The sequence below is a fragment of the Eleutherodactylus coqui genome, chromosome 1, assembly GCF_035609145.1.
Source record: "Eleutherodactylus coqui strain aEleCoq1 chromosome 1, aEleCoq1.hap1, whole genome shotgun sequence".
NCBI classification, from domain to species: domain Eukaryota; kingdom Metazoa; phylum Chordata; class Amphibia; order Anura; family Eleutherodactylidae; genus Eleutherodactylus; species Eleutherodactylus coqui.
The window spans coordinates 463,124,283-463,140,252 of record NC_089837.1 but is presented as its reverse complement, the minus strand read 5'-3'; the positions used below and the strand labels follow the sequence as shown (position 1 = coordinate 463,140,252).

General features: G+C 46.7%; 1 protein-coding gene across 1 annotated transcript in view; it reads left to right on the top strand.

Annotated features, from left to right (window-relative positions):
* The first annotated feature begins 2,023 nt into the window (after window positions 1-2,023).
* The window catches only part of ITGA5 (integrin subunit alpha 5), a 95,443-nt gene continuing 81,496 nt past the window's right edge, over window positions 2,024-15,970 (top strand). Inside the window, exon 1 of the mRNA XM_066584306.1 lies at window positions 2,024-2,248. Coding sequence (XP_066440403.1) covers window positions 2,094-2,248 — 155 coding nt within the window. The 5' untranslated portion in view covers window positions 2,024-2,093. The remainder of the gene's footprint in view (window positions 2,249-15,970) is intronic.

Here is a 15,970-nt window from a genome sequence, read left to right as displayed (position 1 = left end):
TGTGTGTGTGTGACACCGTCATGTACCAGAGGTGTGTGTGTGTGACGTGTGTGTAGCAGAGCTGTGTGTGTGACATTCGTGTAGCAGAGCTTTGTATGTGTGACATGCATGTAGCAGAGCTGTGTGTATGACATGCACATAGCAGAGCTGTGTGTATGACATGCATGTAGCAGAGCTTTATGTGTGTTCGACGTACATGTAGCAGAGCTGTATGTGTGTGACGTGCATGTAGCAGGGCGGCTTGTGTGACGTGTATGTAATAGAGCTGTGTGTGTATGATGTGCATACAGCAGAGCTGTGTGCGTGTGACATGCATGTAGCAGAGCTGTGTGTGTGATGTACATGTAACTAAGCTGTGTGTGTGATGTGCATGTAGCAGAGCTGGGTATCTGTGTGAAGTGCATGTAACAAAGCTTTGTGAGTGTTACGTGCACGTAGCAGAGCTGTGTGTGCGAAGTGCATGTACTAGAGCTGTGTGTGTGTGATGTGCACACTGGTGAGGACGATATCGGGCCATGATATCGCCCTCGCAATCTTTCTGAAAACCCCTGGATGCGAGGCGTTTTCACATGGAAGAAGCCTCGCATCACTGCGGGGGCTCCCTTCATCCCTGCCAGGCTGTCAGAGCTGTGGCAGGAGACCGTGATGTTCTCTCACTGTTTTTTATGGGGCTCGTGATGTTACCACTAGCTCCGTTGAGAACATGTGAAAACGCCTTAGGCTTGGTTCACACAGGGCAGATTTGCCGCGGAAATTCAGTCCGGAATTTCACCGCAGCAAATCCGACTGCGGCCACTAATCCCGGGATTAGCCAGCCATGTGGACGAGATTTCTGAGAAATCTCGTCCACATGGGACGGCAAATCTGCCGCGGCAAAGCTGGCAGAAGCAGGCACTGCGACGCAGATTCAACGGCCGCAGCATGTTCATTTTTTTACTTCTTCCGCTGCGGCCACGCTCTCCTCTATGGGAGCGCCGGCCACAGCGGAAGAGCAAGTGGCCAGGCTGCTTCAAAATCCGCGGCTAAGTGCCGCGGGTTTTGAAGCAGCGCTTCTCTCGGGGGAAATCTCGCGGTTTTTCGCTGCGACCAAACCGCAAAATTTTCCCTGGGAATCCGCCCCGTGTGAACCCAGCCTTACAGATTACATTACAACTGCCTGTCATCACTATTTGCTGTCATTGGTTTTATTTACTACTGTACAAATAGTGATCCATATTTGCTCAATAGAAACAAATATAGAGGCAAAAACAGACAAAAATGCTGCATCTTTATAAAAACCGTCCGTAAAAAACACGACCACGTACATATGGCGGTTTTACATTGGCTCCATAAAACACAAACTGAGTGTGAAAATACGCTTGTCTGGAAGTGGCTTAATAGGATGCAATTTCTTTGAACTGATCCAAAATTTTTAGCGTTTTTTGATTTTTGACGGTGTTGTTTATTTTTTTACTGTTGCAGTTTTTAGATATTTACTGCTTCCCTTGCGGCAGAATACGATTGGGCGGTGCGATATTATCAGTACCCTACTTAGTAGATGTGATTAGAACAAAAGCAGGAGCCCATGCTTGTACAGTAGTTCCACCGTCATTAGGAAACGACATCATTCTCCCTTTTTCCATTAGCTTCCATTAGGTTTTTTTTTTTTTTTTAACTTGGACCTCCACGTGACTTTGATGTAAAATCAGTTTACCTTTCTCTGCAGTCACACGTATGATTTAATTAACAGCTTAGCAGAAACAAAGCGGTTTAGGATAATTGCATTAAGCATCAGCCTGTGGGACCTTTGGGTTATTAAGATGCAAAATGAGAGAGAAGAGAAAACACACATAGAAGAGGCCTAATTAAATCCACATACAGCTCAAGAGAAAAGAGAGACAGGATCTGTTCATTGAACAAAAAGGAGGTGGGGAGTAGTGCGGAGTAGCCGCCCCTCCTCTGTCTGTAGGGAACACCCTGCAGCTAATTTAGGAGGGGCTACTCTCTTCATTGGAGTAGTTTTTTGGGTTTTTCAAAGTCAGCTTGCACCCTAGCAGATCTCACTTCACATGGTCCCTTCTCCTGTAACCAAGTAAAGCCTCCAGCAGACAGCCATGCATTGCTTCCAGACTTGTGCCTTGCTGTCAGCCTGCCTCCTCCTCTCTATTCATGGATTTAATTTGGATGTGGAGCAGCCGGCGGAGTATTCAGGACCAGAAGGCAGTTTGTTTGGTTATTCGGTGGATTTCTACCTCCCGGATGAACAGAGGTTGGTTCTAGTCCTCAATGCCCAGATATCTGTGAATTTTTCTTTTACCTCTTATTTATATAGCACCAACATATTCCGCAGCGCTGTACAAAGCATCCATCATCGGAGCTCAGAATCTTAATATTTGTCATCTCAAGCACACCCAGAGATCTAGATTAACCCTTGGCTGCATGCATTGGTTCTTGTCATTGTGCTGTTAGACTCTTCACATCCTTTATATATCCTATTAGCAGAGGAGTGTGAAGAGTGAGCCCACAGCCTTGTATTGTTAACTCTTTGCTGAGAATGTAATGTTATATATCCGCCTGGGACCTGAAGTTTGATCATTTTAGCACTGATTTTTCAAAGTCCGGCCAGAACTTTTTCTGTGCTTTGAGGCTTTCTTTTTGTTCTTATGTTGCTACTCTGTAACTCATCCCGCCCCTGACTGTTCCGTTACTTACACACTCCCTTCCATAGTCTCATTTCCCTTCTCTCCCCAGCAATACTTTTTTTTTTTCAAGCTTCCTCTCATTTATTCCAAGCATAGACCTTCCCTTCCACCTCTTCATAGATTCACACTCTTGTATGTCTCAGCCCACCTTCTATTCCTGCAGTTGTAAACTCCTGAGCAGTCCTGTCTTTTGTGTCTGCATCTGGGAAGGGATCCTGCTCTCCCCATCTGTTTGATATTACCTGGTGACGACCCAACTCCCAGTTTCCTGTAGTTTTAGGTGTAGCTATAGTGAGACAGAATATCTTACTGAGCCATGCCATTCTATTACAACTCATGCAATTCATTTGACTTTTTCTTTCTCTCCAAAGTTCTTCATAGCTAATTCAACTGGCAATGCAAGGGTTACTGTATGGTTACATTGTAGCTATTGCTAGGGCTAAATGGCTACATTGACCTGTATTTTGGGCTTAGTGCTGTGTATGTGTTGTGTTTTTTTTTGTTTGTTTTTGTTTTTCCCCCCACAACACACAGAGAATAGAACCATTTAACTTCACTGAGTTTATTCACTTGTGCAGATTTTCCTGTGAATTTTGGCCGCACTCAAAAAAAAAATAAAAAAAAAAAATAAAAAAAAAAAATACTGCAGCATGCTCAAATTTTTTTTCCAGCAGTTTTATGCACTAAGTCAATATACATGCAAAATACGGGAAAAGTATAAAATTACACAGATTTGCGCGCAAAACGCCATTCCGCAAAAAAACTACTACGCTCATACACATGCGCTCATGAATCCACAGCCTCACGATTATGGTACCGGATTTCCTGTGCTGATTCTACCTCTTCAAATGAAGGGCAAATTCTGCACCAAAAGACATACTGAAATCTGCAGCAAATGGTGCAGATTTTGCACTGCGGAATGTGTATTGCAGATCTTCCACAGCAAATCTGCACCGTGGAGACGTAAGGGGTTGAAATCTGCAGCATAAATAGGCCAGTTGCAGATTTAGAATCTGCACCGTTTTTAAAATTGCACTACGAATTCGTTGCGAAAGTTTTCCGCTCCGTGTGAAAGAGACTTGTATTGTAAATGCAGAATTGCTAGAGTAATTCCGCAGCATTTAAGCCATATGTGAAGGTGGCCAAAGGGCTCCTTCACACCGGTGTACTTGCGCACGCAAAATTTGTGTGCGCCATACGCAGAAAATTGCACACCTTGATATCAATTGGTTTGTACACACTTACAGTTTTTTGCACATGCATTTCTCATGTCTGCCTCCAAGAAAAAAAGCTTATTCTAGAGGTCTATGGGAGGTGCACGCAAATGCGCAATTCCATGCAATAATGAAAATGCATCTCAAACACATTAGAGGCATGCCTTGCGTGCCAAAAAATACAGGGAAATACGATGATATGCTTGCAAAAAAATGCAATGCCCATCATGCAAATATGCAGCAGAAGTGCGCGAGTAAATATGCTTATGCCTGTTTGAAACCGGCCTTAGGCTTGAATCGCATGTGATATTTAGTGCCAAGGCCAGGAGTGGATACAGAAGAGATGAATCAATCTATCCGTTACATTCTTTCTTTTCTATGGCGTCAAACTGCAAGTGTGATTTCTGCCTTAAACTGACTCTTATGAATTTCTCCAGTGCCCAGTGTAATCATCACATAGGGCTTGATAAATCCGTGTGACTTCATGCGAGTCTGTTGGCGGGGATCCTATGTGATAACATAACCCGCTGACTTGTATTACATGGTGTGACTCATCATGTAGCCCTGATCATACAATCCTGATGACCCAATTAGCCCTTTGATCTGGCGCTACCAGTGTATACATGACTGTGCCCAGTCAGCTCTCTGTGGGTTGAAGACCTCTGAGGGAAATGAGTGCATCTCCAAACAGCTCCACATGAGGAAAGTGAGTAATGTTTAACAGGACAGAGCTTCCTGAAACCGGACCCGCAGCAGCCGTGAGGATTGTGTCCAGCCCAGTATGGCACCCACAGGAATCCACAGTCACGACTGTTCACTGGGATTGTACAGGCTTCCAGTGTGCTGTGAATGGACATACACCTATATATTATAATGGGGGTCAATAGATTTGCTTTAGCATTTAGTGGCTATATTGTATTCTCACTTAAATATTGTCACGTTTCTCAAATATTCACTATACTGCAGCAGTAGAAAACTTGCAAGGTTAGTTGTAATTGGATCTCTGCATTTACAGATAAGACTCATAAAAGGGCAAAATGCACCTCCGGGGCAAACTACACCCTAGATAACACTTAAAAGGTTACTTTTTGAAGTGGTGTAACTGTTGCACCCATAGGAATTTGTTGGGTGCCACAATTTGTCCTACGTTGTATGAAAGTTATACTTGTCAGCAACTTTGGCACTCCAATAGGACTGTGGCAGCGACTTGACTCTTCCTATTGGTATCCATTGTGGAAAAAGGGCGCATTCTAAATACGATAAGGATCTGGTGTCAAACTATGGCTTTCACAACAAAGCGATGATTGCTCAGTGAATGGGGCGGAGCGCACTCCATTCAGAGCAAGCAAGTAGTTGTTCATAGATGAGAGATTGCTTACACTGGCCGATCATCATTTGATTTTCATGCCTGCACAAGCTGAATGGTGAACGAATCCTCATTCAGTTGCTGGCCGTGTTCACCCTGAATGATTTGTTCAGGCTGCTTTCGCATCAACGGTGGGAATCCTGTTTTTCTGCTCCGTTCGGGGAGTAGGAAATGGGAATCTCCTGGTTGAAGGATCCAATTGACTATAACTAAGTCCACTTGGTTTCTGCTCAACTGCCCAGCAGCATTCTACCGGAAGAAAAAGCACTGCATGCGGCGCTAGCTCTTCCGGTATTTTGCGACAGAATCTCAGATCGGAGGTTCCAGCACAGATGTGGAGGTAGCCTGCAGTTTTGCATGATCCAGCGATAAACTGAATGATCGCTCAGTGTAAAAAGAGTCGTAACTCAACGTAAGGCGAGATGTTTGTTTGACAAAGCCATCTGAGGTCCAAAATTGCTGAAACTGACTCTAGGCATCGTGCTCGCCACATGGAAGGCGCTAAGAGGGGCAACACGCAGAACTTCACTGGTGAAGTTTGCACTTCTATGTAGAGTATCATTATGGCACCGTGTCTTGTTGGTCATACATGAGGGCATGAGCTAGCATGCAACTTCTGTCCCCTGCAGTCTACGGGTCCCGCGAGCAGCTCCGGGGTCCAGACAAGCAATAATGTTGTTTGAAGCAACCATTTTTGTGTAAACTTGAACTCTTTAAATGGTTGCTCAATTTTAAACTATCTGTAAAAGTGTGACATTGCTGAGGCTTCCTCAGAATCTGCCATGTTCTCTGTAGATTAGTCAATAAAAGTACCTTATAGACTTATATGGGAAGTGGCATGGTATATTTTTTTTGAGGGGGATGTTGAGATTGCTATATAAGAGGTATGCAGAAATGATACTGGTTTATATATGTTGTGACGTAAGTCATGGTGTTATCAGTTGATAGTATCCTGTACTGCATCATTCTCATTGCAGTCCAGATGCCTACATTAAATTGTTGGCAGCTTGCTACCAAAAGAGAGAAAGTAATCTCTGAGTACTATGGTGCTCTCACAAAACTTCTTTCATGTTCTGGCTTCCGCTGTCCTTGTAAGTCCTTCTCCAGCAACAGCTCCTCTGCACACTACTGCAACTCTCCAGCAGCCCATACACTCCCTATCACAGTCCCTGCACTTCTGTGGCGCAGCAGAAAATCCTTTTATATTGCACTCGTGAAACTTTGAGGTCCAAAGTCAGTTTCTTCCTTTAGCACTTCACCGCATGGGCTGTTTCTGGAGCTTTGTGCACTTAAATGCACTGCCATGCAAATGATTGTGGCACATGGCTCTCTTGGCTCTCCTCCAAATCCCCTGCAATGTCAGATATGGGCAGAGCTTGGCATGGAGGCGCCAGAAGGTGCAATATTGGTAAGAATGGAGCAAAGTATTGCTCTCCCCTCTTACAATCCCACCAAACTTAATTCCCAGACTTGATGGGAACCCAACCCGAGTTTCTGGTGTCCCTTGCTTTTGGCGTATAGGTTTGTGTTTGGTGAACGTCATCGTTTTATGAACTCGCCCAGCTAATATAACTATATTAGGTACTTTATAGATTCCTATTTTTAGTATCCCACAATTTCTGCTGAAGGTTTTTAACTTCTTTGAAATTCTTGTCCTCATAGGATTGGTTTATTCCTGCGGGTCCAGTCTCTGAAGTGGTAGAAATAATTGAACCCCAATCTGTAATTTTGTGCCACAAAATTGGTATCTAAAATTCGAGGTAATGATGTGGGTGGAGATTATGAGAATGTATCTGGCAGCACATGGCTTGCTGGTAGGGCTTCTACATCTTGAAGGAATGTCTATGAATAGACTTGTAATGTGATCGGCACTCCATGCCATTCGTTGCTTTCTGTGAAATGCTGGGATTCCTTAACTGCTTTCTTTTTAGTTTCTTCTTCTAAACATCTCCTCTGTAAAAGGAGAATGAGTAATGTCGCACACAAGTTCTTCCTAGACCCGCCAGGTCATTTATCTTGTGGCCAGTACTTTTCTCTTGCAGAGATCAAGACTAGAACTCCTCATCTTGGAGGGTACTGGGGCATGCTTTGTCTGGCTGGCAGCATTTTTGACAGGGAGCAATAAAACTTATGACCCTGGTTGGCTCTCTGGGAATGTACTTTCTTATCAGTATCAAATGATTGATTCTTCCACAGGACAGAGGAAGGTTATTTGTCCGCTGACCGCTTCAATGCATTTAAAATCTAAATAAACTTTTTTTATGTAGGATTTATAAAATTCTTTTCCACTACATGAGACCATGCGCGGTGCAATTCCAATGAAAGGACTGTTGAGATTGAGATTTTATATATATATGATTGCAGTTTTGGTCCGATTAGTCCCTGCGTCTCGCCACCAGAGGCTGGAAAAGTGCTTTCCCCGTTGCCCTATAAAAAGGCCTTCAGGGCTACTTTTGTGTAGTCTACCTTCTAGATGAGAGATTGTTGACCACTAGACATGCCTTTATGCACTCTGAAGACATTTTTGCCCAGTTAACAGACTTTGAAAGGGGCAACATTACTGGAATGCGAGAAGTAAGATGGTAGATTCGATGAATAGCCCGCCATCAAGATTGTTCTAACCAAGCTGTTAGAAGATGTTGGGAGCAGTGGCTGGTTACATGATGGCATGCACACTTGGTGAACATGCACAGGACAGCCAAGACAGACCACCAGTAGAGAGGATTGTTTGATCTGCCGACAAGTACGCGAAGATCTAACAGTTCTGTTGTCCACAATCCAGAAACAGATAGCAACTTCATCACAGATTCCTATCTGTCCTGGGCCATTTCCAGATGCTTAGCCGAACAAAATTTGGTGTCTCGGTGTCCAATTCGTGTTCTGACGTTAACACCTAAACACCGTCCCCTTCATTTGCAGTGGTATAGTGAACGAGAAACCTGGACTACTATGGACTGTAACAATATAGTCTTTAGCGGCAAATTCAGATTCTGTTTGAAAGCCAACGATGGTCATGTTGGTGTATGGAGGCCTCGTGGTGAGCAGTTGAGTCCTACTTTTGCTGTAGAGCAACACACTGCACACAAATGCTGCTGCGGTGATTTAGAGAGACATCACATATGACAGTTGGTCACCCCTAGAAGCGATACGTGGGAGCACTGGTGTAACTATAGGGGATGCGGTTGCACCCGGGCCCAGGAGCCTTAGGGGGCCAATAAGGCCTCTCTTCTCCATATAGGGAGCCCAGTACTATGAATAAAGCATTATAGTTGGGGGCCCTAATATACAAGTTTTGCATTGGGAACCAGTAGCTTCAAATTATGCATCTGTATTAAGGGGCTAAGAGAAGTTGGGGTTGAGAAAATTTTGCACCCAGGCCCATGAGCCTTTTGCTAAACCCCTGCGTGGGAGAATAACTCTGCAATATGCACAAGATATCCTGGGGCCACGTGTGTTACCTCTCAAGGCAGGGCCTTTAACAGCCATTTTTAGCTGAATAATTCTTGTGCACAGGCAGCACGGGTTTCCCAGGAATGCCTCCAACAGGTTGCCACACTTGCTTGGCTGCCCGGTCAGCTTATTTATTGCTGATTGAGCATTTACGGGCCAGCCAAGACACCAGCTTTGGCAGCCTATAAGTGTGCAGGATCTAGAGGCCCAGTTGCAACATCTCTGGGCAAACGTGTGGCATGATTACATAGGGAGCCGGTATGCCTACATCCGACCGTATCTCATCCTGTATCCAGGCTAGAGGTGGCCCAGCTCTAATATTATAGTTGCTTACATATTTCATTTAATTCCAACAACTCCTCTTTGGTGCGTTTTTCTTGTCAATGTGTATCAAGGGTACTGTGCCTCATCTCTAGCTTCCCATGGGCATCTGGTAGGATCAGAGTAGAATGTTTTGTAGATTTTAATGAAAAGTTCTGTGGGAATTTATCTTTTTGCTTTAGTTAAGTTCCTTAAATATTTTCAACTGTACTGTTGTGTTGGATTTATACCAATGGCCTTTTTAATTATAATCTTTGCTTAAATTTAATTAATGTTTCCTCAAAATAGGTTATTTTTAAAATATACAATGTTCCCTTTAGAAGAGGTCATGAAGAATTCTTCTCTTTCCCATAAGCCTCGAGTCTGACAAGCACTTTTTCTAGCAATACATTATTTCACAACAACCAGCAGTGAATCTGAAATGGGCCGCATGCACACGACCGGGTCGGCTGGAGACCCCTGTGTACCCGTCCGGTTGGCTTTCGTCTGTGCTGCGGATGTGCTGGCCGGTGCACATGCGCAGTACAGATGTTATTCGCCTGGAAATGTGTATTATATTGGGATGCGGCAGGCACGGGGCAACGTTGAGAAAACTAGGGAGGACGAGCGAGTTAATAACTGGCAACCTAGACCGGAGAACCGCAAGTCTAAGTCTCTAGGGTCCATTTTCCTCTTGCTCTGTAGACGTATCTTTGCTCATAGTGCCAGGCTACTAGAAAGTGACGAGATGTATTGCACTTCACAAGATGATCCACACATCCATTTGGTGGGAAATCCTTTTTTTATTACCACCGAAATTAGGGATAATTTGCAAGAGGAATTATGGGTAACTTAAAAGTGACAAAATTATAGTCTTCACACATGGCATAGACAGATTGGAGCCAAGTTCATATCCCGCCACACAACATTATCATATGATACAAGATGCATTGTAATGTCAACATACATAGATTAGTTTGGGGCCCCTAGTCTTGTAGGGCCCCCAGGCAAGTGCCAATCAGGCCCATGCATTAAGATGGCACTGGATACAAGTACTCCGGAGCAATGTTTGCGATTTACTAGTTAATCCTTTAAGAGCAGATTACAGTGAACAGTGTTGGTGATGTCTTCTCACCTGGTTCCCAGGATAGGTAGGAGATGGTCCAGTAGGCGCAGCACAGTCTGTAGAAAAGCTCTTGTCACTTAGAGGTTACAGTCTGCCCATCCAAGTCTCTACCGATCCAGAAGAGGGAAAAATAAAACTGATAAACTCAAAAAAAATGTATTAAAAATGTGATTCCAGCTTGAAATTATGAAATAAGGATCATTCTCAATCTATGCAGAATTGTCAAGGATGAAGACTTAAAGGGGTACTCCTATCTTGGGAGTCCTATTTTAATGTGTTCAAAGTTGCCACACGATGCAGTCGCCCATAAGATGTTTATTTCCAAAATGCTCCGTTCTCCAGATATTGCAGCTATTGATTCCTCTGGTTGTTTACTGCTCATTGCCAGGGAAACAGAACGCCTTGTCTATGGAAAGAAATAGCAGAGCCCAACGGTAGTTAAGCCAAAAGCTAGTGCGTACGTACACGCTCCTGATATCCCAGCCAAAGAGTGCGCAAGTGCCGGACCCCTATTGTTCCATAGAAGAGGTGGTCTGTTTTCCTGGGAACAAGCAGTAAACTACCAGAGGGGAGAGGAATCTGTATCTGGAGAAAGGAGTATTTAGGACGTGTTTATTTCCAGAGTGAGCGCATTGCTTTGCGATATTTAAAATAAGAGTATTCCCATCTCTGGAATCTTAGGTTTTTTTTTTCGTCTTTTGATTACTTCTCTTCACCCTCCCCTCCCTCACAGGTGAGCGCTCGATCACGCAAGCATATTTCGGTTGCATATTCCGCCCATATTCTTTAAGTGCATAGTACATGGCAAGTAAATACTATGCCTGCTGTGTACAACTATATTACAAATAACAAGTCCCTCCCCTACAATGTTAGGCATCAGAGTTCAAAGTGCCTTGTCTTGCTGAAGGGGTTCCCTGATGTTGAACTAGGAGTATATGCTAGAAGTGTGAAATCCAATTAAAGATGCACAACTTTTAACTATGTTTTTATATAGGGGAACGAGATCTTGTGGACTGAAGGGGAGAATTTAGAATAGTCATGGGTTTGCATGACTGTAGTGTGATATGTAAAGTATGATATGGTTATGAGGAAGTATGTGTAATGGTGCAGTGAGGCACATGGCATAGAGCAGGTATACGGACTTGAGTAATATGGAACGTGAGATATGGAACCGCCAGTATTGTGATCTGACGGCCTCTGGATATATTGGTGACGTCTATGACATGTATTGCGTTCTGTGTGTAAGGACGCCGCTACTAAGGGGCATTTGAGGCCAGGGTCTTGTATAGGATATTGTAACCGTTATGTGGCAGACGAGAAGTTGTAAAAGATGCTGATAGCCATATGTAGTCATGTGCCTTGCTGCTGCCAAGGGGCTACGAGAAGAGATGTAAATGTCATTGAGATGCCAGTAGTGAATGAAATGAAATTGGCTCAAACGATGTCTTTTGAGCGATAATCGTTGCGTGTAAATGCTACTATCGTTTGCTTTTCGTCTGAATGATGATTTTTAGTTAGATTTAAAATCCATCGTTCGGCTGGAGAACTGATAGCAGCTACTGCACCCTGTGATTCTCCATGGGAAGTGCTGATAACATCTTTTTAGCTGCAGTCCCGGGGCAGAACAAAGGGGCTGTATGCAGCTAACAAACCACCTGCTGTTCTCTGCATACAGCACACGGAGGCTCATTTACATGCTGCTAATGGGCATTAGTGTCCATGAGTAGCTTATGCAAAATGATCGCACAAACTGTCAATCATCCTATGTTTTAAACAAATTTTGAGCGATCATATTTGTGTATAAATGGGGCTTTAGTCCCATTGAAGTGAATGGAGTGGTGGTCGCCCACATTGACTGCTGCTTAGAGATGAGCGAACGTACTCGTCCGAGCTTGATACTCATTCGAGTATTAGCGTGTTCGAGATGCTCGTTACTAGAGGTGATTAGCGCGCTTTTCTGACCAATAGAAAGACAGGAAAGGCATTACAATTCCCCCCTGCGACGTTCAAGCCCTATACCACCCCCCTGCAGTGAGTGGCTGGCGAGATCAGGTGTCAGCCGAGTATATAAATCAGCCCCTCCCGCGGCTCGCCACAGATGCATTCTGACATAGCTCAGGGAAAGTGCTGCTGATGCTGGAGCTGCTATAGGGAGAGTGTTAGGAGTGATTTTAGGCTTCAAGAACCCCAACGGTCCTTCTTAGGGCCACATCTGACCGTGTGCAGTACTGTTGAGGCTGCTTTTAGCAGTGTTGCACAATTTTTTTTTTTTGTATATCGGCCGTGCAGAGCATTGCGTCCGCAGTCTGCAGTCATTGTACAGAGTATAGGGCCAGTACTGGTGAGGCAGGGAAAGATATTCAGGCTATATAGGCAGTGGGCTTTTTCCAAAAAATTGGGGAAAAATACTATATTTGGGCTGCCTGTGACCGTCTTCAGTTTACTGCGTGTCTGCTGGGGGTAGTAGTCCTAATTAATACGCAGCTAAGCGTTACAGCAGGCTTGCGCAAAATTGTTTCCTGGATCTGCTGTCTCTGTTACATGATCGTCGTCATCCCGCCAGAGGGAAACAGTATACATAATATACGCTGCCTACAGTATCTATCTGCTGGGGGTAGTAGTCCTAATTAATACGCAGCTAAGCGTTAGAGCAGGCTTGCGCAAAATTGTTTCCTGGATCTGCTGTCTGTTACATGATCGCCGTCATCCCGCCAGAGGGAAAGAGTATACATAATATTATACGCTGCCTACAGTATCTGTCTGCTGTATCAGCTCAAGTATTTTGCTTCTATTTTTAAAAAAATGCTAAGGCCTACTACTGGCCTTTGGCCACTTGACTGCTTCTGCGCTGTGAATTCCACTAGCACAGTCATACGCACCTACGTCTCACTACAGGCGTGCACAAAATTGTTTCCTGGCTCTGCTGTGCGTTCCGTAAGGGAAGTCAGCATCCAACCACAGGCCAATAAGCGGCACATTTAATTACAGCGTTCTGTTTCTGCACTACTGGTAATACACCATGCTGAGGGGTAAGGGTAGGCCTAGAGGACTTGGACGCGGAGGCCCAAGTCAGGGTGTGGGCACAGGCCGAGCTCCTGATCCAGGTGTATCGCAGCCGACTGCTGCGGGATTAGGAGAGAGGCACGTTTCTGGCATCCCCACATTCATCTCACAATTAATGGGTCCACGCGGTAGACCTTTATTAGAAAATGAGCAGTGTGAGCAGGTCCTGTTGTGGATGGCAGAAAGTGCATCCAGCAATCTATCGTCCACCCAAGGTTCTGCGCCGTCCAGTGCTGCAACTCTGAATCCTCTGGCTGCTGCTCCTCCTTCTTCCCAGCCTCCTCACTCCATTACAATGACACATTCTGAGGAGCAGGCAGACTCCCAGGAACTGTTCCCGGGCCCCTGCCCAGAATGGCCAGCAATGGTTCCTCTCCCACCGGAGGAGTTTGTCATGACCGATGCCCAACCTTTGGAAAGTTCCCGGGGTCCGGGGGATGAGGCTGGGGACTTCCGGCAACTGTCTCAAGACCTTTCAGTGGGTGAGGAGGACGATGACGATGAGACACAGTTGTCTATCACTGAGGTAGTAGTAAGGGCAGTAAGTCCGAGGGAGGAGCGCACAGAGGATTCGGAGGAAGAGCAGCAGGACGATGAGGTGACTGACCCCCACCTGGTTTGCTACGCCTACTGAGGACCGGTCTTCAGAGGGGGAGGCAAGTGCAGCAGCAGGGCAGGTTGGAAGAGGCGGTGGCCAGGGGTAGAGGCAGGGCCAGACCGAATAATCCACCAACTGTTTCCCAAAGCGCCCCCTCGCGCCATGCCACCCTGCAGAGGCCGAGGTGCTCAAAGGTCTGGCAGTTTCTCACTGAGAGTGCAGACGACCGACGAACAGTGGTGTGCAACCTTTGTCGCGCCAAGATCAGCCGGGGAGCCACCACCACCAGCCTCACCACCACCAGCATGCGCAGACATATGATGGCCAAGCACCCCACAAGGTGGGACGAAGGCCGTTCACCGCCTTTGGTTTGCACCGCTGCCTCTCCCCCTGTGCCCCAACCTGCCACTGAGATCCAACCCCCCTCTCAGGACACAGGCACTACCGTCTCCTGGCTTGCACCCACACCCTCACCTCCGCTGTGCTCGGCCCCATCCACCAATGTCTCTCAGCGCACCGTCCAGCTGTCGCTAGCGCAAGTGTTGCAGCGCAAGCGCAAGTACGCCACCACGCACCCGCACGCTGCACATAGCAAAATTTATCAGCCTGGAGATGCTGCCGTATAGGGTTGTGGAAACGGACGCTTTCAAAGGTATGATGGCGGCGGCCCCGCACTACTCCATTCCCAGTCGCCACTACTTTTCCCGATGTGCCGTCCCAGCCCTGCACGACCACGTCTCCCGCAACATTGTACGCGCCCTCACCAACGCGGTTACTGGCAAGGTCCACTTAACAACGGACACGTGGACAAGCACAGGCGGGCAGGGCCACTATATCTCCCTGACGGCACATTGGGTGAATTTAGTGGAGGCTGGGACAGAGTCAGAGCCTGGGACCGCTCACGTCCTACCCACCCCCAGAATTGCGGGCCCCAGCTCGGTGGTGGTATCTGCGGCGGTGTATGCTTCCTCCACTAAACCACCCTCCTCCTCCTCCTCCTCCTACGCAACCTCTGTCTCGCAATCAAGATGTGTCAGCAGCAGCACGTCGGCAGCAGTCGGTGTCGCGTGGCGTGGCAGCACAGCAGTGGGCAAGCGTCAGCAGGCCGTGCTGAAACTACTCAGCTTAGGAGAGAAGAAGCACACGGCCCACGAACTGCTGCAGGGTCTGACAGAGCAGACCGACCGCTGGCTTGCGCCGTTGAGCCTCCAACCGGGCATGGTCGTGTGTGACAACGGCCATAACCTGGTGGCGGCTCTGCAGCTCGGCAGCCTTACGCACGTGCCATGCCTGGCCCACGTCTTTAATTTGGTGGTTCACCGCTTTCTGAAAAGCTACCCACGCTTGTCAGACCTGCTCGGAAAGGTGCGCCAGCTCTGCGCACATTTCCGCAAGTCCCACACGGACGCTGCCACTTTGCGCACCCTGCAACATCGGTTTCATCTGCCAGTGCACCGACTGCTGTGCGACGTGCCCACACAGTGGAACTCTACGCTCCACATGTTGGCCAGGCTCTATGAGCAGCGTAGAGCTATAGTGGAATACCAACTCCAACATGGGCGGCGCAGTGGGAGTCAGCCTCCTCAATTCTTTACAGAAGAGTGGGCCTGGTTGGCAGACATCTGCCAGGTCCTTGGAAACTTTGAGGAGTCTACCCAGATGGTGAGCGGCGATGCTGCAAACATTAGCGTCACCATTCCTCTGCTATGCCTCTTGAGAAGTTCCCTGCAAAGCATAAAGGCAGACGCTTTGCGCTCGGAAACAGAGCCGGGGGAAGACAGTATGTCGCTGGATAGTCAGAGCACCCTCCTGTCTATATCTCAGTGCGTTGAGGAGGAGGAGCATGAGGAGGATAAGGGGCAGGGGGAAGAGACAGCTTGGCCCAATGCTGAGGGTACCCATGCTGCTTGCCTGTCATCCTTTCAGCGTGTATGGCCAGAGGAGGAGGAGGAGGAGGATCCTGAAAGTGATCTTCCTAGTGAGGACAGCCATGTGTTGCGTACAGGTACCCTGGCACACATGGCGGACTTCATGTTAGGATGCCTTTCTCGTGACCCTCGCGTTACACGCATTCTGGCCACTACGGATTAGTGGCTGTACACACTGCTCGACCCACGGTATAAGGAGAACCTTTCCACTCTCATACCCGAAGAGGAAAGGGGTTCGAGAGTG